The sequence below is a fragment of the Notolabrus celidotus genome, chromosome 4, assembly GCF_009762535.1.
Source record: "Notolabrus celidotus isolate fNotCel1 chromosome 4, fNotCel1.pri, whole genome shotgun sequence".
NCBI lineage: Eukaryota > Metazoa > Chordata > Actinopteri > Labriformes > Labridae > Notolabrus > Notolabrus celidotus.
In genome coordinates this window covers 19,074,939-19,102,236 of record NC_048275.1, presented here as the reverse complement: position 1 = coordinate 19,102,236, position 27,298 = coordinate 19,074,939, and the positions used below count along the sequence as shown (strand labels likewise).

Here is a 27,298-nt window from a genome sequence, read left to right as displayed (position 1 = left end):
TAACATTCGTCTTGCAGTGCAGACTGGGAAAGTCGGAAGGAGAACTCATTCCTTTTACTTGAGTAAAAGTAGCTAAAGTAATACTCTGAGATTACAATAAGTTATTAATATGAAACACTACATAAGCAAAAGTGCATGACTTTTATTTCCCATAATGACCCAGAATCAACAATATCCTACCCTTTATCCAGAATGGAGCACATACAGTGCAAAAAAAATCAGCAGTGGAATGTAACATACTCAATTAGCTAACTGAACTAAGTTCAAATTCTCTCACTTCTTTTAAATCAAAAACTAAGACTTTTTCATTTGCCACTGCCTTCCTATCTTAGCTTATTTTAACTTGCTTTAAATGCAAATTTTAAATGTACTTTTAATATAATTCTAATTCTAATTTTCCTTTTCTTTTCTGTTTTATCATATTTGTCATTTAATTGTGCTCTTTTGTGCTTGTCTGAATGTTTCCAATGCTTTTAATGTTTTAATCAATCACTCAATCAATCAATTAATCAATCTTTATTTGTATAGCGCCAAATCACAACAAACGTTATCTCAAGACGCTTTTACAAACATAGGAGGTCTAGACCACTCTATGTCAAATTATGAACACAGACCCAACTTCAAGACAGGGTAAGACTCACCCCACCTTAATCCATCATGAGCATTGCACATCGCAGTATTTAGCTAGTTACAGTGGCGAGGAAAAACTTCCTTTTAACAGGTAGGAACCTCAGGCAGAACCAGACTCATGTTAGACAGCCATCATGCCTCGACCAAGTTGAGTTAATGTAAAGTACATTGAGTTGCCCTCGTGTATGAAATGCGCTATACAAATAAAGTTGCCTTGCCTTGTCTAAAATGTAATGTCCTTTTACTTTTCTTTTCTCTTTCTAATGCCACTTTGTATTTCTAGCATCCTACATTTCAAATAAATAACTGTTCTATGATCCACCACTAACTACAAGTTGGGTTTGAAAGCTTTGTAAATTAAGGTTTTGAGACACACAACACATTTGGGTCTACAAAAAGGTGCATCAATGTGTAGGATGTTTTTCCATTTTGCAGCTTGTTAGATGCACTTACCCAGGTCAACTAAAAGATTCTTGGCACGTTTTTATGGCAGTGCATTTATCAATCAATCAATTAGACTTTATTTGTAAAGCGCTTTTCATACAATGATATTGTAACACAAAGTGCCGTACATTAAAAAAATGATACAACTATAATAAAAATAAATAAATACGTTGGTAGACTATCAGAGCCACAACAAATAATTTTGGGAAGTACATCATTTGAGGGGCTAGGACACAACAAAAGATACATACTCAGGGCTCTTCTCTTAATAGCTCATAAAATGATCACAGTGAACTGGCTCAACCCCCTTCCTTCGACTATGGACCAATGGAAACAACGGCTTCGAGATGCGAACTGTATGGAAAACTTGACTGCAAAGCTGCAGCTAAGGGTGGACTTATACCAGAATAGGTGGAGATCTGTCTTAGACTATTTAACACAATAAATGTCTTGTAAGGATGTTGTGCAATGAGGTAGGGTGAAGGCAAACAGTCACATTACAATATTAGCACCTTCTCCTCCTTCCCTCTTAGGAGCTCCGACTATGCTGGTTTGTTTGCCTTGTTTATTACACACTTGTACATTCTCTGTAAAACGTGTTTATGATGTGCTGACTTTGCATCAAGGAACATGTTTTAATAAATGTTCAAATAAATAAATGAATAAGGTGACCCCCCCTATCCCCCCTACCCAATCCCGACCCCTGAGCGCACCCCACAATCCACATGTAAGGTTAAGAATATTATATAAAAATTATAGTAAAACAAATTTAAAAAGAAGTTGCTGAACGAACTGAGGAAACTCTGTCATGATATCTTAAAGAGGAAACACTGGAGGTAAAATAAGATGTTAAAACTCACCAAAATAAAATAAATGACTAACATAAAGAAACACTACAAGATTAAACCAGTAAAATAAACTAAGCTACTACACTAAAAGTAAATGTTTGTTTTCCAAGTTTAAATACTTACATACAGCTTCCAAAGAGATACATAATTGGCATAAGACTATGATGTATTTCCTATATTCAAGTGAAATAGTTTTAAGAGTACAGCACATGTGGAAATATCACTGTGCCTCACCATGGGTTTTATTACAGTATTGGTAAGGAAGTCAGCATGCTAAATGTCTCTTCACAACTTTTAATCTTGGCAAAATAGAGTACAATCCTGAAACGCTCACGTGAGTGTGCTCCTTTTTAGCTCCTTTAATTTTATCACAGTACATCTACTACTGTGGCTGCTACAAACTAACAATGTTTGGACCAAGACTGACAAAAATATATTTCAAGGACATAGAGTTTTGTCTTACAAGTGGCATTTTCAATAGAACACATGAAAATAGTTAAAACCATAAACTCATGTAAGCGGCTCCCAGTGCGATTAGTTTACTTTTGAGATTTAAATAGAAACGGCATAGATCTGTTGCTGGATAATTGACTTAATTCTGACCAGTTATGTAAAAGAAAGAGTGTGCTTCAATTGACAAATAAAGTAAATTCTTGGAAAGATTTAAATGCATACTTCTAACAGGCATGACTTTCTTTTGCCCTTTCTTTAGAAGACACCAAAAAATGTAAGAACGAAAGAATGCGTGGATGCAACCAAAAATAGCAATCTGATGCTACAGAAAAAAAGTCAGAACCATTTCAACTTAAATCCATCTTTTATTGACGTTTATGTTCACTGTATGGTCTGTAACATCACAATAGCTTACAGGGAAATTAGTACAGGAAGAAGAGGTGGTGAATACCCTTCGTAATCTCACCTGCCTTTAGTCTCCTAAAAGCTGTAAAGTGAAGATGATTGGGTTCTAAGTAACTCTCAAATGAACACCAGCTTATCATTACTGCATTCTGTCTTCAAAATACAGCATTTGTATAAGCACTAAGAACAGGAATAAATAAAAAAAACAAGCGTGGAATTTATCACTGCCGTCACACGTGTCTTACAGTTCGTGTTGAAAGAGTGAGCAGAGAGGACAGAAGGAGGCAAAGATAACAAAGATTCAGGAATGTTATGTTTTTTGTTACCTATTGTGTATCTGTAACTAGATTCTCACCAGGACTCTGCAGTCCCAGTCGTATGCAATGTAAAATGATCTTTCTTTGACATCTTGTAACTGACGCAACATGTTAGGGGGTAATTATTCAGATATCTCCAAGCCTCTGGAGTTCTTTATTCCTTAGTAAATTTCTCAAACAGAAAATAAAGTTTTTATGTTTTTTACAAAAAGGAAACAAAGAAAGCTTGTTTTAATATTCGATGAAGACATGAGGAGAGCTGCAAATGTGGCTTGTTTTCAGTCCATGCAGTGGAATCAGTGTGAAGATTGAAAAAAATAAAAATACATTCAAAAAAAATAAATGTTTCTCCCTCCTGTTGTTCCTCTCTGAGCCCAGTGTCTGTAATAGCTTAAACATAAACCTCAACTTAAGGGTTGTTTTCAGTGTGGTGAAACCCATTACAATGTAAAAAAAAAAAAAAGTAGTCATCTTCCCTCTCTAACGTTGTGTTTCACCACACTGTACATGCCCACATTACCCCCATCCTCCCACTAAGTACATCTCCCACTCACACACAAAATACACTCCTCCCTCAAAAACATGCACAGCTAATAGAGATCCCACCCCTCCCACTCCCTCCACCACAAAACAAACGGGGAAAAAAAGAAAAAAAAACAATCAGCCCATTAAAACAACTCAACTGCAAAACAACTACACATTCAAGTACCTATTTGTCATATGGCACCAAGAGCAAGTGTACCACGAGAACATAAATCAGCCGGCAAACTCTTGTAGGCCTTTTCTCTTTCAATACTGCCACTTCAGAAAAATACAATGAATTTACCTGTGAATGATTGAAACAAAGTGTATATTACAGGTTTGTATATGCTGTTTTGAATGCATACAGAAAGGAGTACACAGGTAAAGTATGTGTACCCACTTTGTCTGTAAGGGGAGGCTTTTATGACAAATATTTCTGCCTGTAGTTTCAGGTATTAGTGCTTGGGTTGCCCAATATGAAACAGACTCCTAGTTAATCCATAGAGTCTAAAGCAGAGATTTTCCCAGCCATCACCCTGTGCCTTTGGGGTAAAGTCTATGAAGGTAGCTGTGGAAAAATCAAGACTAGGAGCAGCTCGAGGACTCTTCTTTTCTACAGTTTCGTACAGTGTCCCTCCTTTATTTCCAACAGTGAAAAACCTACTCCTCTCTCCCAGTCTGCTGTACAAGACGTAGTTTTTGCTCCCCTCGTTTCCTTATCCATCTATAGTAGGATCACAGCCCAAGGTTCTCTAAAAGTCATATATATCAAAACATTATAAAATTAATTTGTCATGGATTTGTCCTAATCTAAACAAAAAGGCATTTTCTTTCTTTAAACAGGATATTCAGGAGATAGAAAAGGCAAGTTTTAGTAAGAGCAGGATTGTGCATGTGCTGAGAGGACATGGACGACAAAGAAGACGACGAAGGAAAAGGAGAAGGCGAAGAAGAGAAGCTCTACAAACCCTGACTTTGGAAATCTGCTGTGTAGAAATATACATATATGTATGTATATATAAATATATATACATACATATATATGTATATATATATACAATTGAATATATCATTTCTATCTCTATATCGTTTACACAACAGCAGGCTGAAAAGCTTACAACTCTGACAATGCCCATCAATACAAATGACAGCTGAGTGTCTTCTATCACATAGGAAAGGCAGAGGAAAGCAAAAGGGAAGAATGAGAAAACCACCATTTGGTATCAGCCTTAAAGAGACAGGGGGAGAGAAAATGAGCAGGAACATGCAAGACGAGTCAGCTGACTCCGTGTTATTCCTTTTCCTGTTTTAGTTTAGACACGGAACAAAGAAGAAGCCAAAAATGATTTTCCTTGCAAAACAGACTTGGTTCTCTTGAGAGTACTCCACTGGAAGTTTTGGGGAGGCTTGCTCAAGGGCCCCTGGGGTGGAGTACCAGTAATGCCAATAACTCCAAGCTTGCCTGAACTGAAGAGCTTGAGGTGTGTGTGAGTCTCAGGCTTGTGTGATCCATTGGCTGCCAGGCAGGTCATTTAACAAATAATGCCAAAAAAATGAAGCCAACTTCAGTCCAGTAACTTATCCGTAAGTAGCAGGTTTAGTAATGAGTTGCTGGACAGCTGTTGAGTTGTGTTGTCCTCCCTTCTTTCTCTGTTCTAAGACAGGCACCAAAGCATTCACAGCAGCATCTCCATCAATCCACAACAAAAACAACCGCCAAAAAGAGAGAAAAAGAAAAAGAGAGGACCAATAGAAATCTGTGCTTGTTTGCCTCTTGTCTGGTCTCTATAAGGTATATGTAGTTCTGCTTACAAGCCGTCAACGCAGGTTTTATTTTTATTTTTCTGTTTTATTCTACAAAAGAACCAAGAAACTTTGTTTTGCAGTCCTCCACATTGAGTGAGTTTTTTTCGTTTTTAAAACCTGGATTTCTGCTTGGACTGATGTCTTAGTGTGGGTGAATAACAAAAGGATCCCAGAGGAAATCAAAGGGTGACCATGGATGTGATCTTGTGTGGAAAAGTGGTCCTATTTGTATTTTTTTCCTTTTGGATCAGGCAGTTGTGCTGGGAAGCTACCAGTGGCACTCCAACTCTGCTCCGCTCTGCAAGAGGAGAGACACCAAGAGAAGAGGAAGAAGAGGAGACAAGAGAGAGAAGAATAGAGAGAGGAGGACAAAAAGAAGGCCAAGGTTATCAGATTTAGAAACACAATATCTACAGACACATTCAATGATTTTGTTTCCAAACCTGGACTTCCAAGGCCAGCTTTTTTTCATCTGATCAACACAATAAAAAATGAAATTGTGAAAGGGAAAAGGCAGTTTCAACAATGTAGGCCAGGACACACTTCCAACCTCAACGTATAGGTTCTTTCTTCAATAATATGCCAACAAAACAATTCCACAATCCCAAGGACTTTCATCTCATAGAAGGGAGGCACACAGAAACGCAGACCTCTGTTTACTTGCGTGCACATGTGAAAAGACTGAGGAAGACAGGGTGCATGCGCGTGGGGCAGGTGCATGCGTGTGTGCGTGCGTGTGAAGTGAGAAGAGAGACAGACAGGACCAGAAACAATGATCATCCATCCCCATCAAACCTGGACAGTCATGTTCTGCACACGGACGTCTTAAAACTCTAAATGGAGCTCCACATGCTAAAAAGTACACCAGAGCAGGGACTAAAGACTGATGGAGGACTGACAGGGGGATTATGTGCAGCAGGTTGCCACTCACATGCCTGTAAGAATGAGTGTTTTTCATGTGTGTGTGTGTGGATGAGGTGTTGGAAGAAGAATGGGAGAGGGGTGTCACAGTTATATATGTCATCACTTACCAAATGAAACAGGAGGGCTGCGTTAATCAGAGGGTGAACACACAGTTAGACAAATGGATATATCCCCCATCAATCTCTGTGTTTTAGGTGTGTATTCACGAAAGGGACATTTTTGTCAATATTATCTCAACACGAAAACGAATCAGTTTGAGATATTGTACTGATACGCTTTGCAATACTGCAATAAAATGATATTAAGGGCCATATTTTACTGACAGTGACGTTCAGAAGTCTGTTTAAGTAATACTCACAATATGTCATTACGTTATTGTTATCACACTTACTATTGATGTGCACAGACCAAACGCAGATTTACTTATTTGCACAACAATATGACAGAAAGTTGATGGCAAGACTCAAATTTGCGACGTTAAACACGCACATTTTTCCTTGTTTGGATTAGTTAAAAGAGTTCAACTTGAGTGACAAATTGGCCAATGCCACTTTGCTTTCAGATCCTCTTACTCAACTGCATCACAAATCATTAATTTCCCTTCCGTTCAAAAATTGAGGATTCTAACTCTTAACTAATCTACATTATGATGTTGTTTCAGCAGAGTGCAGCCTCCATAGGGGTGGGAATTGATATGATTTTATCAATGTCAATGCCATTGTCAATTCTGCTTATCAATCCAATTACTTATCAATTCTCCTAACGATTTCTGAGTATTTTTTTGAGGGGAAAAAAGTAGTTCTATACAGTCTTCAGCAACCAAAGGACCCATTTTATTTTTTCCAAAATTATGTCTACACAACACTGAACATGAACGTGGCCTCTCGAGCCTGGATGAAAATACTTTGAATTTGGAGAGGAAAAACGTTTTTCCTCCGGGGGTCATCGCTCTCGGTGCCTCGTTTTTGGACGCTTGAGTCCACACGTGGTCCCTCGAGCCAGAGGGAAAGCGTCCCGACTCTGAAAAGGGAGAGGTAGGCGGGGGTTCGCCTATCTGACGCAAACATGTTTACATGGAACCCTTCTCTACTTCGGCCCGACACGAACACCAAACTTCAAGGCCGAGTCGACAAATGCTTCAGCATATTTGAGGTAATTGTGCCTAGGAGTTCTGCGTCGCAGAGTGTGTGGCGTAATGCAACGTACCGCAACGTGATGTGACGTTGTGCTGGGAAATGAATCGTTAAGAAGAATCGTTAACATTTGAGGTGCACAATTCAGATGGAATTGATCAATTGGAACCGGTTCCAAGTCAGATCCGGTTTTCGATTTCCACCCCTAAGCCTCCATTTAACTTATTTTTAACAGAGAAACTGAGACCCTCAGCTAAAATAGAACAACAAGAGAAGTATCCTTTGGAGAATGTAGTAAAATATGTTATTTCTTCTTTTTTTCATGAAATCTCTAGAGGAACTAGTTTTTGCATCGCTTTTGTCTGGCACATTTTATCTTAGCCTTTGGTCTTAGCAGTCGTCACTAATTTTGGACCAAAAAACTACATTAACTCTTTAAGCACAATTGATATAATGAAGGAAATTAAAAACTAAGGATACTTTTAAAGTGATTATGTTTGATGCTGGCATCCATAAGTGTTAGAAATTGAGACTGTGGCATGCTGCATTATGAGTTGCTATCCTGCACTATTACCAGAAAGATCAGAGCAGAGTAACAATCAAAAACAAACTTTAGAAAAGAACAAAAAGCAGCTTTAAAAAATTACATAGTATCTCTTCAATTTCAAAATGAATTTGTTCGTGCTATGGCAAGCAATCACAATGTTTTTGCATCCACACTGATAAAACAAAACAATGCTACAAGGTGAACATCACATCACCCCTGGCCAAAATTACAAAACACACACATTTTCTGATAAATACACAGGCACCAAAACACCAGACTTAACTGCCAATAAACATCTTGATAAACTCTAATAATGGCACTTCAATGCTAACTGTTTCAAGGACTAATTTCTTCATGAACTTTTCCCCTACAGAAACATGTGATCCAAAAATCATATCATGTGTAACCATTCATAAACTGCAAAAACAGCAAGAAGCAGAGCCAAACCGGGTCATTGATTTCCTGTTTTAAGCTATTATGTCAGGAGGAGATACTAAAACCTGTACACAACATGCTGGCATGACTCCAACATTTGTTCCAAAACATTGCCCACAGTCTGTATTCACCTCAGATTAAGCGGGCCAGGCCCCTGTTTGAGACCGGATATTATTAGAATAACGACTTTGATGTATTTTATTCATTTAAAAAATATACTATACTGCTTACAAATCACAAAAAACTCAACAACATATGGAACATAGGTCAAAAAGTTATTGCGCAGGAGCTATATTCAGGTCTTTGGAACATTTTGGGCCAAGGGAAAGACAGTGAGTATAAGAATAATGCCAGTGAGGTTTGAAAAGTGCTGTTATCATCTGTTATCTTGATACTTATTTTTGAGACTTAAAACTGGTGTTTAGGGAGCATTCCATAACTCCCATCCATCATTTTTTTGTTTCACTAAATCATTCAGTTGTATTATTTTTGGCATCAAACATTGTTTTATTTTTCTCTCCTATATTTAGTTTTGATAAGATGTATATTTGCAACACTAATTACATTGGCATCACTGATAAAACCAAAAGCTAGAGATGCAAGCCAGCATCTATGTATATACATATATGTGTAAAAAGTTGAAGGATAAAATCTGAGTTAAAAAGGAAAATTGACAGTTTAGTCGTCACCGGCAATCTGAACATTTGGTCTCTTTCTTAAGGCTACAGTAACATTCCTTTAGATAGTTCTTTTTCAACTTACATGTTGGACATTTTTGTCTTTATTAGATAGGAAAGCTGAAGAGAGACAGGAAATGTGTGGAGCAGAGAGTGGGGGGAGACAATCAGTAAAGGGTCGTGGCCGGGAGTTGAACCAGTGGACCGATGCAATAAGGACTGTAACCTCTGTGCATGGGGCATGTACTTAAACCACTAGGCCAAAGAACACCCCAGACAGGTTTTAAAGATATCAGTTGCTAGTGCTGCAATGGGTCATATGTTAGGACCTTACAAAATGTCAGTCATGGACTGACTTTGTAGTAGGAGCTTCAGTCCTCTTAGCTGGTTGGAGGAACATTTGTTTCAAGTTCCAGTAGTGGAAACTATTAAATTGAAGCAGGCCCTCCAACTGTTAAAGCTATATTAAGGTTTCCTTGGTGCATGGTGTTGTAGAAGAATTCATTTCTCAATGTTCCTAATACCACATTAACCCTTTTAAAAGAAAATGAGTTTCAAGTGTTTTGAATGTTATGCCATAATGCTGTAGCATCTTATAAATGTGGACTGATTCCTAACTTTTTGTTAGGAAGGGAGAGGAAGAAAGAAGTAAAAGTGTGTGTGTTTGAGAGAGAGAGAGAGAGAGAGAGAGAGAGAGAGAGAGAGAGAGTGTGTGTGAGAGAGAGAGAGTGCGTGTGTGCGTGTGCGTGTGTTCCTCTATTATTGAGGCAGACAAATAAATGTATCAGAGATATCTCTAATGCACAAAGAGCATCCAGCTCAGAGATGTCAGCCAATGAATTCAAAGAGAATGCTCTCACCTGTTGGTGATGAAAGAGCAAATTCTCTGAGTTACTCAAAGACCTGACAAAGCCATGTTGTCATGCATGCATAACTTAATTAGGGAGCTGACAGGAAGGTGTGCATCATGCACTGCGCTCTGAAAATCAGATGTCTATTATAATCTGTTGGTGTGGGGGCTCAAAGGTATCTCTGAAGTCACTTGTAATGCTTCATCTGTTGTGGTTTTGAAGTGTGAAAATAACTACACAACACACATACCCCACCCTGATCAACCAGACGGGATGCATCAAAAGAAGAGTAGCAGGTTTTAAAGACCGGTAAAACTTGTGTGCAAAACAAACTTATATCTCAGATGTGTCACACAGTCTTACAACTTTTGTAAGATATTTTGGAAGTGGTCAAAGAAGGACAACGTTTCAACTTAGCACAGTCACTCATACTCACCCCATCTTCTTCCTTGTATGGGTTCAGACGGTTGTAAACTGCTTCAATAACACTGCGTCTGAAGGAAGAACACAGATACAACATATGATTAGGTCTCTTGAGCCATTCATTTGAATCCATAAGTCAAAGCTAACACAGCAAGAAAGTATGCAAAAGAGGGGTGTAGCTGTCAGGATATGAACACATATTTCTGGCAGTTTAGAAAACAGGAAAAAAAAAAAAGATTCCTGGAAGAGTCCTTACAGCTTAAAAAAATAATGACTTTGGCTGAGCATGTGCATTTATCAGCAGTGGTGGACAGTAACAGAGTAAATGTACTTCAGTACTGTACTTAAGTACATTTTCTGAGTATCTGTACTTTACTTGAGTATTATTTTTGGGGGAACGTATTACTTTTACTCCACTAAATTTCTATCAATGCTCTAGTTACTCACTACTTTTGCTTTGAAGGCAGCTCATGAATATCCTTCTCTTTTCTGAAATCTGATCCCTAAGACAGTAAAATGTGTTTGTGTAGTTCTGTTTGTCTCAGTGGTTTAGTCATACCTGTATATCGTGAGTCTCCACGGTTGAACGTGGAGCAAACACAGAGCAAATATCACTCAGATCAGGCAGTTCATTTAGAGGTGGAAATGATGGCTATAATTCTCCACCTGAGCCATATCTTCAGCCCGTGTTAGAAGTTTTTGAAATGAAGAATTATACGAATCCTTTGGAATGGTGGTCACCCTGTTTCCCGCTCTGCCCAAACGTACAAAAATTCACTGTCCAACCTGAGAAAGCATGCTGAGCTACGTAACATTTGTTTCATTCCAGATGAATATTTCAAACTAAGGTGTCTGTGCTTGGAGCAACTTAGTTCCTGTTTTTATTCCATGATATAGTGTTTAGAGATTTCAAGTAATGTTTTCTAAATAAACATAATGTAACATAATGTACTACTATGTATTCTTGACTGCACTCATGCTCTGTAAATATACGTTTGGAGATTTTTTAAGAAGTACTTTGAATTCTTAAGTATTTCTAAAAGCAAGTACTTCAGTACTTTAACTCAAGTAATAATTTGACTGAACAACTTTCACTTGTATTGTATTAATATTTGACCAGGAGGATCTATACTTTGACTTAAGTAATGAAGCTGTGTACTTTGCCCACCACTGTTCAACAGCAATAGACACAAATGGCACTTGGCAAATTTTACAAACTCCTTGAACTTTCCAAGTGTTTTTTAACAACAGAATAATGTATTGATTGTCCCACTGATGGATGGTGGTCCTTACTTGCTGGCGAGGCCTCCCCCTGGTGGCAGCGTGGGCATGCCACTGTCAGTGGAGAGGTTTCTCATCACTGTTCCCAGGTCTGGAAACCCTTCCTCCCCTGGTCGAGACAGCATCTCTAAAACAACAACAGACATATTATTACACAAGTCAGTATTAGCAGAGCTGGTGGTCGCAAGGAGCGGAAAAAAAGAAGAGAACGGAGGAAAGAGACTGAAAAATGTAACAGAAAGATAAAAGCCATACAAGTGAATCTGTGGAAATGATTGTGTGTTTGAGTCAGGGGTAAGAGGGGGGTGACACAAAGAGGCCTGCAACTGAGCTGAGAGTGGCATGAGGCCAGGTCAATGTTCAGCCAGAGCATTCCTCTCCCTCTTTCTTTCTTTCTATCCTCCACTATTAGACAGTACCTGACGCCAAACATCTACTTGGCCTCAACAAAACAAAACCTTTGCAAGACTCACAATGCTTACAATGCTTTCAACCCATTCTGGAATACCTGACAAACATTTAACAAGCATTCATTTGAAGTATGTAACACGTTAACTTTACACAGTGGTCTGTGTTACATTGTCCCTCAACTCATATAGCATTAATCCAAAATATGGGACAGCTGACCAGCCAGATAGAGAGCTGACTTCACCAACACAGACTAAATAACCTGCTCTGTTTATCATCCTGAAAATAAAGGGATAAAATGAGAAAGAAGAGAGAGAGAGAGTAAGACAAGGAGGAGAAGGAAATTCATCCAGACAAAACAGAGCGTGTTTGAGCAATAGAAGGAAGAGAAATGTGCGTCCACAGAGAGAGAAATGCTGGGGAGGAGCGAACAGGGAATAAAGAGAGGAGATGCTTGCTGAAATGGAAAAGGAGGTCATGATGGTGTCATTCCTCTGCTGAGAGCCGGGGCAAACTTGGCTGGAGGTTAGACAATAGAGAGTCCCGGGGTCAGTCAGTGGAGAAAACATGCATACAGATATGATACAGTGTTTCAGCTGGAGATGGACCCCGTGTCTCCAAGAAAAAACATCTGAAGGATCCAAGACAAAGAAATGCTCTCCCTGACTACATCAAACAACAGTATTGGGTGTATTTTCATTTCAATTCAGAATGTGGTGCCATTTTTTACAGGCACAGTCAAAAATGATAGATCCTACCACATGACAGACACACAATGGCTTCATAATGTATTTGAATTAAATGTTATTAACTCCACAGCTGTTTTCAGAACTGAAATAGAGATTAAAATCCACATGCATGGTACATAAACAATGGTTTTCTTTCTCCACACATCCATTCTCACCTTCCACTCGAGACTCCAGATATTTGTTGAGGTCAGCGTCTTTCCTCACAGCTTCCTCTGACACTTTGGGAGCGCTGGCCAAGCACACTAACACAACACTCATGTTGTCCCGACTCCCCTGAGATGGAAGGGGGAGAGAAAGGAACGACGAAAGAGCATGTAAGAGACGGAGTCATTTGGGGTGTTGAAAGAAATAGTGAGGGTCATTTCCTGAGTATATACTGTCAGTAACTGAGACATTTACACTGGCAGAGCTAAGACAGCGTTGATACAGGTGGTTACATTTTAATGGCGCATAAATGAGCCTCACCAAAGCTGCTGTTAAGAAGCAATGATGAAACCTTACAGGTTTTAACAGCCATAATTGAAGCCATAAAACAGTAAGTGTAAGACCTACCTTTTTAGTCTCACTTTTAAATGAGTTTCATTCTCATAACAGTTTTATTTATTTATTTATCTATTTATTTATTTATCATCAAGTTCAAATTTTAGTCATTTTTATTTTTTAAGTATACCATCTTATTTTCCTTTAATAGTTTAATATTTTAGTGTTTTATTATTTTAGTAATTTATTTATTTGTATTTATTTATTTTAAGTTTAGCATCTTATTTTCTTTTGATGGTTTAATATTTTAGTGTTTTATTATCTTAGTCATTTATTTTATTTTATTGATTTATTTATTTTAAGTATAGCAACTTATTTTCCTTTAATGGTTTAATATTTTAGTGTTTTACTGTCTTACTAATTTATTTTTTTTCAACTTATTTTAGTGATTTTAATTTCCTGCGTTGAGTTTTAACATCTTATTTTACCTCCAGTGTTTCCTCATTAAGATATCATGAGAGCGTTTCCTCAGTTCGTTCAGCAACTTGTTTTTTTTTTTTAATTTGCATTCATCTATTTTAAATTTATTGTTTTTATTATTATTGTTGCATATATTGTGTTCTTCACCTTAGAATTGTGGGGTGGGTTTTGGGGTCGGGCTGGGTTGGGATTAGAAAGGGGGGGTCTCTCGTATTTTTTTGTATATCTTTTTTAAATCATTTTTTCTTAATTTATTGTATTGTTATTATTTTTTGTACAGCACTTTGTGTTACAATATCATTGTATGAAAAGCGCTTTGTAAATAAAGTCTGATTGATTGATTGATTGATTGATTGATTGATTGATTGATTGATTGATTGATTGATTTAACACTTAAAAATAAGAGGCTTTCAGTTTGTCCTCCCTTCATCTACATTTACACGTTTTCATCAAATAATGTAAGTGGACCAGAGAATTAAAAATGCTTCTTGGTGACAGTGATTTTTAAAAAATTCAGGAAAGTCAACAAGTGATGCTATCAGATTCTGCACACTTTGATTTCTGTGAGTCATAAAGTAGATCACATTAAAAACAAACAACACCTCATACTTGAAAACAAATGTGGACGCACCTTGTGCAGGCAGGTGTCCACCACTTCATTGCAGACTCTCTCCAGGTCATCAGACACCTCCAGTCTAGATTTCACAAACTCACACAGCTCCTCGTTGGACATGACATCCCAGATGCCATCACACGCCAGTACCACAAACTGATCCTGCTCTGGGGCCCGAACCATCTCAAACACAGCTGGTTCTGGACTAACCAGCTGCTCTGTGGGACCTTTGCCTTCCACGCACTTGTAGTCATAATCCCCTAAGGCTCGGGATACGGCCAATGACCCATTAACCCTCTGAATCATCACTGAGCCACCTGCGTTCTGGATGCGTTCTCTCTCACGTGGGTTGCAGGGCTTGTGGTCGAGTGTGGAGAAGCACACGTGTGAGTTGCGGAACAGAACAGCTCGAGAGTCCCCGCAATTTATGAAGAAGAAATGATCCGGGGACACGAGGACTCCCACTGCTGTGGAGCCACTGCGGTCCATGCTATTGCGAAGGTCAGATGAGCTGCGCATGTGCTCATCAATCCTCAGGAAACCTGTCCGGATCCCCGATTTCACAGCCTCTACTGTTGGAGGAATTGAGGCTGGAGGATCGTTGGTGGAGCTGTCTGAACCTGTGTGGGAACCTTGTGATGCTCCAGCCTCGAAGCTGGCACTGATTACGTGTTTCAGAAGGTGCTTAGAGCAGTAGTTTGCAACCCTTGATCCAGCGTGACCATCATACACAGCAAAGAAGGACCAGTCAGTCATGCCAGGAGCAGGAAGTTCCAGCACAGCTGTGTGAGCGTCCTCCATCTCCACCCGCCAGCCCTGCATGGAGCTGAGCCCAAAGTGAAGGCCATTTCCCTCGCCGTGTGAGTTGTGCTTCTCTGTCTTGGGTTTGTCCAGGAACGCACCCATGACTCTGCCCAGAGAGAGCAAAACAAAAACAGTCACTCAATGTAACAGTTCAGTCTGCTTCAACATGTAAACTAATTACCAGAACAATCACTTTGAGGATAATACAAAGTGTAAAATGCTTCTCCATTTGAATAGTTAAATGGTATGCTTTAATACATTTTATAAAACCATATCTGCTCAAATTCCTTGTTGAACATTTGTTATTGAATTTCAAAACTCTCAGTGCACATATTTAAGGAACTACTTTTTTCAAATTCAGCAAAAAGTGTTCCTTAAATTTGTTTGATTTTCATCATTGTTCCCTATTTGTTCCCAGTCGTGTGACTAGGATCTCTATTTCTTTTTCTTTCTTTTTATGATTTGAAATGTATTCGTTTTTACAAACATTCAAATAAAGACACAGAAATAATGACAATACAATAAAATAAAATAAAAATAAAAAAAGACAGAGCAGAACAAACAAACAACAACAAAAACAATAGACAAAACAAATTCAGACTAAAAACATAAATCTGACAGATTATTTACAGCAAAAAACAGCGAACATAGCACCTCCTCTAATGAAGAGAAAAATATCATACCATACACATACCGATAAATACAAATTCATATTTATGCACATAGGCACATGTATATGTACACATATTAAAGAAAATTCAAATAGATCTCCATTTCTATTAGAAAATGCAGGGTTTGGAAACTGGCCTTTGTCTTCATAGACATTTTGACACTGGGGAAGGTTTTTCCATTTATCATGGCGTCATTCAAGTTAGTAGCAGGGCGGGCGATGTTGTCCTGCATGCTGGTTTAACTTTGGTTCAATGATGAATGTGTTCCTCTAAAAGAAGCTGGGTTTGTAACACAAGGCCACTCAAAGGACCATAGCATTAAAAGGAGCTGTAAAACTAAAAGACTAACATTAAAGGAAGAGATCAGCACTAGGGTTGCAAAATTCCAGGAATTTTCAAAGTTGGAAACTTTCCATGGGAATTAACAGGAATTTATGGGAATAAACCAGGAATTTACTAAATTGAAGGTTGGCTCTTAATAGGGAACTTAAATATAGTTGGGGAAAATATGTTTTAGCGTAATCCTGACTAAAACAACCAGATTTTTAACTCAACATTCATGTTTTTGTTCTTCAATTAAATAATTGATTGTTCAATAAAATATTTAACACTTGATAAAGTTAAATTACCCTCAATTCCCACTTAATTCTCAAAAAATCCCATGAATTCCAATAAATTCCCATTAATTCCCATAAATTCCCATAATTCCCATGGAAAGTTTCTAATTTGGAATATTTCCAAAATTCCTCAGCTTAACTTCCCATGGAAATTTACCAGAAATGTTCCACCCCTTTGCAACCCTAATCAGCACCTAGCTAACATATTTATATTAATAGAATAGATTATAGTTGTGGAAAAAAGTGCAATTAACACCGTAACCAACATGGCCTGAGTGGTGAAGAGAATAGCGGCTTCTTGGGAGTACAGTTCTTCTTCCTCTTATTGACCTATGCAAAATGCATCACTGTATTAAATTTGAAAGCCAAAACAGAAGCTCAGACTCAGCTAGCAATACCTCTCTCTGTCTCTGAGAGGTATTTCATTATTCTATAAACAGAAAAACTGAAGTAGATACAATAAAAAGATGTAAACCAGAATTGACAGCTGAAGCTTTTAAGCATGTGTGTATGCTTCATCCACTGTTTACCTAACAGGCTTAAAGGAATTCATTCAACCAATCAGTGATCATTTCTTATCACTTCCAGGAATAGCACAGCCACTTTTGTTTATACTTTAAGTACCTTGGGAGCTAGCTTAAAAGCTTCTTGAGCGAGAATTAGCCACTGAGAGCATTAACAAACTCCACACAGTGATAAAGAGGATGTGTTATCAGTCCATCACTGTACCTGCATTAGCAAAATGTACAGTGGAATCAGGCTGCGTTATAGGAGGGAGCAATTTTGTACAATCCCTGCGTTAATTGATTACATAAAGCAAACCCATGGCTATTGATTGTTGCACCACTTAACAGCCACTTAGCCTTGGAAATTGCTCTTTTAACTTGTACTTTTATATCAGTGCAGGGTACTTTGATATAGTCTGCAGGCTCGGGTCTGTTTTTGCATGCATGATTGAGGATAGAGGTTGCATTCTTTTAAACGGCCAGGCTTCCTACACTCTCATATTTCTGTTAACCCATGATGTAAGGCATGGTTGAGATTTCATGAGCAAACTTGAAACAACAGATGAATGCAGTCTGTCTGTATCTTTCTATATGGTGCGTTTTTAGACTGTTGTGCTTTTAATCTGTTCAAAGTTAGTGCTACAGAATTATGACACAGTTTGTTTACACCTAGAGAAGAGAGGATGATCAATACTAGGGATGCACCAAAAATTCAGCCACCAAAAGTGCATTTTCGGTTTTCGGCCGAAAGACTTTTATCACCGAAACAACACGGCCGAAACAGAATGTTGTGATGACGTGAGCAAAAACCGCAGCCAGTACGCGCTTGTCTGGATAAGGGCCATCATGTCTGCATCCGTTATTCCTTTAATTACAGCACTAAAGCGTCTGTCTCAAGAGGTTGAGACAGACCACGGAGTGAAAACAATGAAAAGTACACTCTTAGAGTCTGTCAGCACACGTTTCACTGAGATCTATTCGGATCCTCTGCACTTCATCGCGACTGTACTTGATCTGCGTTATAAAGATCGTTACTTGGATGTGGGAATGAAGCAGCGCGCACGAGAAATGATCCAGGCCGCAATGGATGCGGAGAACCCGCGTAGAGACGAAGAAGCGCACAGCGCAGGAGAAGGAGAAACAGAGTGCAGAAAAAAGGACTCGTCTCTCTGAACAAGATGAGGGGAATGCACCCTCGTTGTCTGATATGTTCAATGCGATCCTTGATCTTAATGAGGTTAGCACACAGTAATAGCCATAAATGCAATGGTAGGACAGGGGCATGTCCAGAACTTTTTGACCAGGGTGGCCCAAGTGAGGCTCTCACATAGGCAGTGGTGGCCAGTGCATTTACAAATAAATAACATTTACCCTTTCTGTCTTCACAACCTACTTTCATTAAAGTATTAAACAGTTGTTATTCCTTTTGACTTAAAAAAAAAAACATGACAAAGTGGCATAAATCTTCTAAGCTTGACTCTTTAAGGACTTGTGTTTTTTCAAAGTCACAGTTTGAGGGCACTAATAAAGAAATCTACTGTCAGCCTTTTAACTCATCCCAATATATAGATTTTAACAGAAACCCCACCTCTGACAAGGCAAACAGCCAATCATAGTTTAGGATTTTGGACACGCCACTGGGTAGGGGAGACCGGGGACAGTTGTAACATTTTTAACATTTCTGTCTAACTTTGAGCTCTTTTAACCCAGTGTGTTCAAACTGCTATACAAACTACCTTCAAGTGTCTGCTAATAAATGGCCTAGAACATGCCTGTGCAACACAAACAGAAAATGCATGGCTTAATCTCAAATCCAACGAGTGAAATGTTAAAACTGTCACCGGTCTCCCTACTAATAATTGGCATAATAATTTATTTCGGTGTTACGGTTTTCGATCTTGGTTTCCTCATTTTTGGTTTTCGGTTTCAGCCAAGAATTTTCATTTTGGTGCCTCCCTAATCAATACCAAAGGGGTTTGTATGACTTCCAGTTCATGTGACTGGAGTAAAACAGGTGTGTGTTGTTTAGCATAGCAGCAGACAGACACACTTGATCACATATCAAAGGGCTGAGAAGCATCACGGGTACACACCACTTGAATTATTACCTTGACAACAAATGCATTCGCACTCACATTCGATTCATTAACCGAGCAGATATCAAAGCCATGTGCACAAATCACCAAACCAAATCATTTGCTCTTTCACCCGCACTGCAATCACACACACACACACTCGGCACCAAATCTCATAACAAGTCACATTTAACACACAGCTTCGATATGTGCATCACCCCTATGGTCTCACATTAAAGATAAATACTGGCATAAATAAGTTAGAAGCACACTGATGAAGGCGCTGATAACTCCAGGGAGTGATGTCACTCAGTCTAATGTTTCCATGGATACAATGCTTGGAGTGGCAGCTGAGTGGTTGCCTAAGCAACAGCAGCAGTAGTTGTTGGTGGTTACAGCATGCGACGAGATGAGTGCACAGGCATGCTTTTGTGTCTATATGTATGTGTGTGTGTGTGTGTGTGTGTGTGTGTGTGTGTGTGTGTGTGTGTGTGTGTGTGTGTGTGTGTGTGTGTGTGTGTGTGTGTGTGTGTGTGTGTTTATTTATGTGGCCATTTATGGAGGGCATTGATATATCAGAGTCAGGTCTCCACAAAGGTGGTAAAACTGCCCTCACTCTGATTTACTCTTGCCATTTAACTGGTGTTTTTTTTTTGTTCGTATGATATAAATTTCAGCATTAAGTGGATAGTCAATGCTTTTTGAGAGTCAAAGTTTAAAGCTGGCTAACAGACAGGTCCACATGTCTCAGACATCAGACAAGCAGGGCAGCTTTAACAAGCTAACTCAATTTAACAGTCAGCTGCTGATGGGATCCACACAGGACTGGATTAACCTGTCAAACACAGACAACTCAAGGCAGTGGACTACCTCTAACAGTACTTCAGTACTTGCTTAGGATGTCAGTATTTGTTTAATGTGTAGTAAAATCATCTTCAAGGGCACTAGTTTGGCCTAGCAGTTCTATCACATGCCCTATGCATAGAGGCTGTAGTCCTCTAAGCGGGATGCCTGGCTTATATTTGGACCTGCAGCCCTGTGCTGCATGTCATTCCCTACTCTCTCTCCCAGTTTCCATCTCTATCCAGTACTCAACACTTTCCCTACCCCTCTCAAAAAAAGCCCTAATAAACCTGAAAAGGAAACTTCTGTCTTATATCTAAAGGCATTTTTCGAACGCAGGAACTTTACCCCGCAACTAGGGACTTCACCTCTGAACTACGTGCGTTTGACCTGAGGAACCAGGGTCTAAATTTAGTTCAGGGGTAGATAATCTCCCACCTGAAAAGGCCCTGCTTGGGGGGGTAGTACTTTTCAAAGGTCCTGGGACTTTCGGTTGAACGTTACGGTGTTTGTGGAGTTAACACAGTTGTTGAAACACAGAGGGAGTTCCTGGGAGTGCATACTAGTTTAGTTTTTTATTAAGATTTCAAAATATTATTTAATTATTTTTTTTCTCCATACGTCACTGGCCTGATTTGCACAATCTACCCAGGACTTCAGCCTTTGGTTGAAACGCAGACAACTCAGGGGGCACAGGAACCTTTCAGTTCCGGGGAAAGTAGTTCTGGGGGCAAAAAGACCCCGGAACTCTTGGTCGAAATGCAACTTAACACATATTCACATAAATTGACCCTAAATTACAAGTTCACATGTTTCGACTGGATGCAAAGAGCAAGCTCTATGTATGGATATCTACACAGAGCCATATAAAGTAAAGAAACAATTTTCTAGCATCTCATAATTTTGAGTTTTTTCAGATTGCCATGAATCAATTTTATGGTTAACCCCAAAATTGCATCACACACATACTTGGTATCAATGTCTGGAAGTTTTACACAGAGCTGTAATGTCTAACGCAAGCTGAGTTACTTAAATGTCATAAAACAGCTTCTTCAGTGAACTACTGCAGCGTCAACAGGAACACTTGTAAACAAGCTAATGGAGAATGTAGCATGGCAATGTAGAATCATCATGCTGCATGCAATCAACACGTAACGCATAATGAAATGCATGAAATAAGCATAAAGTAACTCCACTTCTTTGCCCTTTACGAGGACCAGCTCTTTGCCTACATTTAAGCACCACTTGATGTGTCTGTCTGGTGTTGCCTTTATGTCTGGTGAAACATTTTATTATTGAAGTTATCCCTCAATGCAACGTCAAAAGTAGTGGAAAAATCAATGTCCACTGACTAAAAGGCTAACGACCATCATGCACTATGCACAGAGAAATGATATTGCCAGACGAACAGTGTCCCAATATTGTTTTTCTGAACTGACGCACTATATTCTCTGCTACAAATGTTCTCTGTGATATGGCAAACAGTGAAGAAGTGAACAAGTTGGACACAACATGCTTGGCAAAGGATGTTCCATATACCGAGTATAACAAATACTCATAATCATTTGTTTAATTCTCGGATTTACAATCAATACTTAATCTCATTAAAATTAATTTGAGATAAACACAAGGTACTTGTGCTGAAAGAAAGGATAAGCGCTCAGTGAAGAAGCCCATCCCACAATGCCCATTAGATTTAGTAGCCTATCCCATGGCTCCTGATGTTCCCCAAAGCCTGAGATAGAAAGGACAGATGGGGAGTGAGAGCCAGCACATCACTGGGGTTATCAAGTGGGAAAAAACAAAGCGGCAAACTCCGGCCACGAGAATTGAAGCCAATGCGGAAGTGTTAAAAACTGCAGTTTCTCGAGTGTCCACTTGAGGCTGGCTCCGGAAGTACCGGAAACCTTATACACTAATTCAAAAAAGACGATCTTTACAGCAGAAAAAAACATGTTTACAGCCTGGTACAAAAGACGAGTGTAGTCTAGATTGCTAATTTCTTGATCGGCACACAATGTACAGGGTGAATTTTTTCATAATGAGGAAATTTTGAAGGTATTAAGATTACAAGTTGTCCATTATGAGAGGCACAGCTGACTTGATTGACAGGCGGGAACGCTGTAGCTGTTGGCTAGGAGGCTCAAAGCCCGCCTCTTTACCTCACCCTAACTCGACAGAAGTTAGGTCAACTTCAACTCATCCAATATGGCTCCCGCTGACGATTGGCTTCAAAACAGTGCTTCAGAAACAGATGGGTGACATGCAAAAGACCACTTCATCAGGATTTGTAACAGTATAAAGTTTTGTTTATGTGTTTCACTGGGTTTTGATCTAAATTTGGAATCATATGAAATCAGTTTCGCCATTCAATGAAGGCTCTTGTTTACAAATTTCAGAGTTGGAAGAAATAGGCCGGGGATATCCCAGCCCCCTCTCTTTGATGACTCATCACTTAAGTGGCTTCAAAAGCAGTCAGTTTTCCTGAACAAGTGCTCTTTGATCAGACAGCTTCAGTCATCTTCATCCCAGTGGCGTCAGGGAAGCCAGGGCCATTACTTCACCAGACTGGAGCCTATCAGACCACAGCTAAAGAGGAGGAAAGTAAATGTGTCATGTTATACTGGACTGTGAGTGAGTGGGCTCTCAGCAACAAGAAGGGGATGTGGACTTGCTTATAACTGCACTCCTTAGCATATTCTTCAGTTTTAATCTCTGGCCTCCAAAGTTTAAAAAAAAGAGAGATGTTGTTCAGAGCGAGGAAAAGAGATGAACGACAGATGTGTTCTCATGTTAATCAGAAATTACTTAATGCTAAACATCAACCACTCGGTGGTAGGGATAGGAATTTACCGTAATCCTTGTAATCGATTACTTGAATTTCCTAATGAACGATTACTCGAGTACTCGCAATTATTTATTTTTTTTAACCATAAACAAAAATAGATAAATAAAAGTCTGTCGGACACGGACCTTCCAGACCAGAATTGTAGTAAGTTCTGCTGCCTTTTCTTCAGACATCTTTTCCACTCTCGTAGTTGTTTGTTCTCTTTGATGGTAGCTTGTACTCCGGCTCGACTAACGCAGTCAGCTCTTTGAAGCCTTCTCCTTCCACAAAACATATCTGGAGCATATCTCCAGTTACCATTTTGGTTATTATCAGGCTAATCTTCTCCACTCTGGTTTCATCACAACGACGTGTGCTAACAGGGCGAGCAAAAGGCGTGATGCGAGACTGCCTGTTATCCGTCTCCGCTGTTTTCTCCTTGTGCTTTAAGCGTATGTGGTTAAGCATCAAACTAGTATTTCTATGGTATGTAAGTTTAACGCCACATATCCTGCACTGCTCATTAACTTCATAGTTTTTTCGAAGCACTTCCAGACATTCATTTTTATAATTGACATGTCGCAGGTGTCGCAGATGGTTCAGTGTTTGTTGTGCTTTCGCTTTTGGTTGAATAACAAGTCCCTAAAGTGTTGCCGTAGCTGCCGTAAAACAGTTGTTTTTGCTGAAATCTGGCTCGGTGTCTTCTAAAGCTGAAGCCGTGGCCGGAGAAGTCAAACGTTTATATCCTGTTAATTATTTTCCTACTTAGTATATTCATTTAGGCGAAAACAAAAAGCAAATGTAACGCTGTATGATTATCTTTCCAGGTGCGCGAATAACAAAATACTATTCGAATAATGGGGTCAACGGTGAGTACTCGAGTAATCGTACCCATCCCTACTTGGTGGGGTAACTTTGTGCACAATCAGAGCCTACAACAGTGATAAGGGAAAAGGTTTAAGAGACACACGTATTATTGAAAATTGTGAACATCACTGATTCCATGCTCTGTTGTGAATTGGGTTATAAAGGAGCAGTTATGCTGGGTAATTTCTCAGAAATTCATCTGCAACTCGATTTTCTGTTACAACACAAACGCTCAGTTCATCACTCTTCTCGACGCTTGATAAATTCATCCATCAGTTATTTCGAGCTGCCAGTTTAACAATGTCTGGACAGGCAAATAGCCTGGCAGTAGTAGTAGCAGGCTAGGGTGGTATTCACAGTGCAGGATTTCCCTTCAAGGTGCCAACACAAACATGCCACTGATGATGCTGCCATTTCTGGAACACACTGTCACACAAACACTGCCAAACACAGAGCCACATGCACCAACAACGCAATAAAGCTAGCCACAACAAGGCAATAAAACAAGTGAACTCATGTACTGATGTTTCATGAGCACTCAGCACAAAATAGGAAAAGAAAGCACCAGAGAACTGGAGTTTTTAGTTACATTAGAATCTGCTATTATTATTTGTATTATTATTTTAACCATTATTATTTGAATCATTGCTTTAACATATATTTATCTTATTTAATTATTTATTTATCTATTTATTTCTTGTATTCACCTGATCTTGTTAACACTACCTTATTTGGAACTTTTCTTTCCACTATTATTTATTTTATTAATTTTATTGTATTGATTTTATTTTCTTTTTAACTATTTTATTTATAATCCTGCCTTTTATAATTTTACCATTGCTGCTGTTTTCTGTCTCTGTTATTCTGTGAAGCACTTTGGGCTGCATGTTTTATATGTATGAAAGGTGCTATATAAGTAAAGTTGAGTTGAGAGTTATGCACAATAGGAAACAATAATACATAAATAAATAAAAACACACATCGACCATATGGGGTAGAGGGTTGCATTTAATATGTCCCCATGGCCCTTAAGGGCAAAACTGTTTTCACAGGTTACCCATGTTTAGTGGTGGACAAAGTACATGTCTTCATTACTTATGTCAAAGTTAAATCATTCTGCTCAAACAATACTCCAATACAAGTGAAAGTTGCTCTGTGAAATTATTACTGAAGTTAAAGTACTGGAGTACTTGCTTTTAAAAATACTTAAGTATTCAAAGTACTTTTTAAAATATCTCAACACGTTGTAGTATCACAAAGCATGAGTGCAGTCAAGAATACATCGGAGTACATTCCATTTATCTAGAAAACATGATTTCATATCTAAAAAGTTAACCATGAAATATAAACTAAGTTACTACAAGCACAGACAAGTTTAAAATGTTCATCTGGAATAAAACCAGTGTGTTAGCTACAGACCTCCATATGCTTTCTCAGGTTAGAGGCTGATGTTTTGTAGGCTGTGATGAAGTTTGTGTGGTGAACAGATCAGAGATTTATAACAATACCAATCATTCTTTATCTCTAAAACCTCAAACGTGGGTTTAAAATATGGCTGTGGTGCTCAGGTAGAGAATCATCATCCTTCTCAGTCATAGCCATCATCACCACAACTAAATGAACGGACTGATCTGAATAACATTTGATCTACTCTCAACTGAGGTACTGCTACAGCACTGAGACAAACCAAACACAAGTACACAAACAGTTCACGGTCTTTGGGATCTGATTTGAGAAAAGAAAATTCATGAGCTGACTTCAAAGCAAAAGTAGTGAGTAACTAGAGCATAGATAGAAATGTAGTGGAGTCAAAAGTATGATATTTGTCTTTCAAATGTAGTGGATTAAAAGTAATAAGTTCCCCCTAAAAAATAATACTCAAGTAAAGTACAGATACTCAAAAAATGTACTTAAGTACTGTACTCAAGTGAATTTACTGTGTTACTGTCCAACACTGCCCATGTGGATCCACTTGACATAAACCCTGAATGTGTCATTTAACACAAGGCAACCACAAAGTGAAAACAGGAACGTTCTCATCCACTTTCTGTGTTGCGTAAATTGTCACAACGTAAACAGACTTTAAGTATTTACCATGTCAGTCACTATTATGATCACTATAAGCTACTTATCATGAATCATAGTGATTCTGCCAAATACATCATTTCAAAACTGTTCAGCAAAATACATGGTAAAAAAAAACATGTAAGACATGTTTAGACATGACAATCACTTCACAAAATTAGACATCGTTTCATAACTAATACAATATCAAAATGATCACCGCCAAAATACACACAGCAATGCTGTAAACTAATCTGATCCATCATAATGTTTACTGAGGCAGTTTTCCCCAGCTGACCAGAGGGCCACTTCTGCTGCTAGCTAACCAGCCAGCTAGTTCACAGTGTCAGTTAACTCGCTAATGTGAATAATGAATAAACATGACTTACTCTGTAGGAAAGGAACTATCTGTATCGGTCCTTCTTCTTGCTGCTTCAGTGGTAGGTGTGCTAACGTACCCAGGCTTGTTGTGATCAGCTTATCTCTCGTTAGCCACTTTCGCTTCTCGGCCCCTGCTCGTCAGCTAGCTTTGATTAGGCTAGCCTGCATTTCACACGATCAGTTCTGCTTTCAGCATGTCTCTGCAGCGGAATAAGACTTTTAAATACATGTTTGGCACTGTAGACACGGGAAGCACATCATAAAGAGCCGTCACGTTGGATGTCGGTGGAAAAGAATGAAAGACGTTCTGATAAGATGAAGACTATCTGTGATTTAAACGACTAGCTTATTTCGGCTAAAGCTACATGTATGAGGCAGATGACGTTCTTTCTCAACATGCAGTTTGGGGGCGGGGCGAAGCTTTCTGTCTCTTCTGTGATTGGACGAACGCTGCTTGATACTGAGACCCGGTTGGACAGAGGACAAGTCAGTCAGACGGACCTCTCCTCAGTCATTCTGTAAACAGCAAAATCAAGTTGTTTGATTGCTCTTTTACTCACTGTATGCAGAGGTGTCAAAAGTATTCACATTCATTACTCTAGTAGAAGTATAGATAGTAGGGTTTAAAAAGACTTCTGTAGAAGTTGAAGTATCAACTCAACTTTTTCACTCAAGTAAAAGTGTAAAAGTACTGGCTTCAAAACTACTTAAAGTATACAAGTTAAAGTAATGTAAGGGGGGAAAATGCCATTAAGAACTAAAGCTTAGGCTGCGCCACAGGGGCCTATAGTGCACTATACCTCCCAAAAAACATTTTTCTAAAGGCCATAATGACTATAATGTTATATTAATATGTTAATGTTGAAATATTTTGGTTGCACCTGTTTCAGCCGCGTTAATGCCCATTGAATATTAATGCATTTTGGTACAATGCAAATACATTAAAGAACCATATATGTGTACTACTGAGCATTAACATGTTTCATGGAGCGGAAGATATGATGACTCGTTGCCTGTATGTATTTTAATGGTGCAAAAAGTCAAACTTCACAGGCATGTTATCAATAACCTTTATTGGAATGTAAATGAACATAGATGTGTGGTTTTTTTTTAAAGATAACAAGCCGGAATGAAAAAAGGCCTGAATTAAATAAGAGTTACAAGGCTATTTTTTAAAATGTAAAGAGTAGAAGTAAAAATTCGGCTGAAAAATTATT

At 38.7% G+C, this 27,298-nt stretch overlaps 1 protein-coding gene across 1 annotated transcript; it reads right to left on the bottom strand.

Moving 5' to 3' along the window:
- Window positions 1–2,720: 2,720 nt before the first annotated feature.
- Window positions 2,721–26,481, bottom strand: ppm1ba (protein phosphatase, Mg2+/Mn2+ dependent, 1Ba). The gene is made up of 6 exons (XM_034681708.1): window positions 26,090–26,481; window positions 14,445–15,336; window positions 13,009–13,126; window positions 11,709–11,823; window positions 10,429–10,486; window positions 2,721–5,723 (listed from the first exon to the last, which is right to left on the bottom strand). Exons 2-6 carry the CDS (start codon window positions 15,330–15,332, stop codon window positions 5,694–5,696), a joined length of 1,209 nt encoding a protein of 402 aa, XP_034537599.1. The 5' UTR covers window positions 15,333–15,336; window positions 26,090–26,481; the 3' UTR covers window positions 2,721–5,693.
- Between the last annotated feature and the right edge of the window lie 817 nt (window positions 26,482–27,298).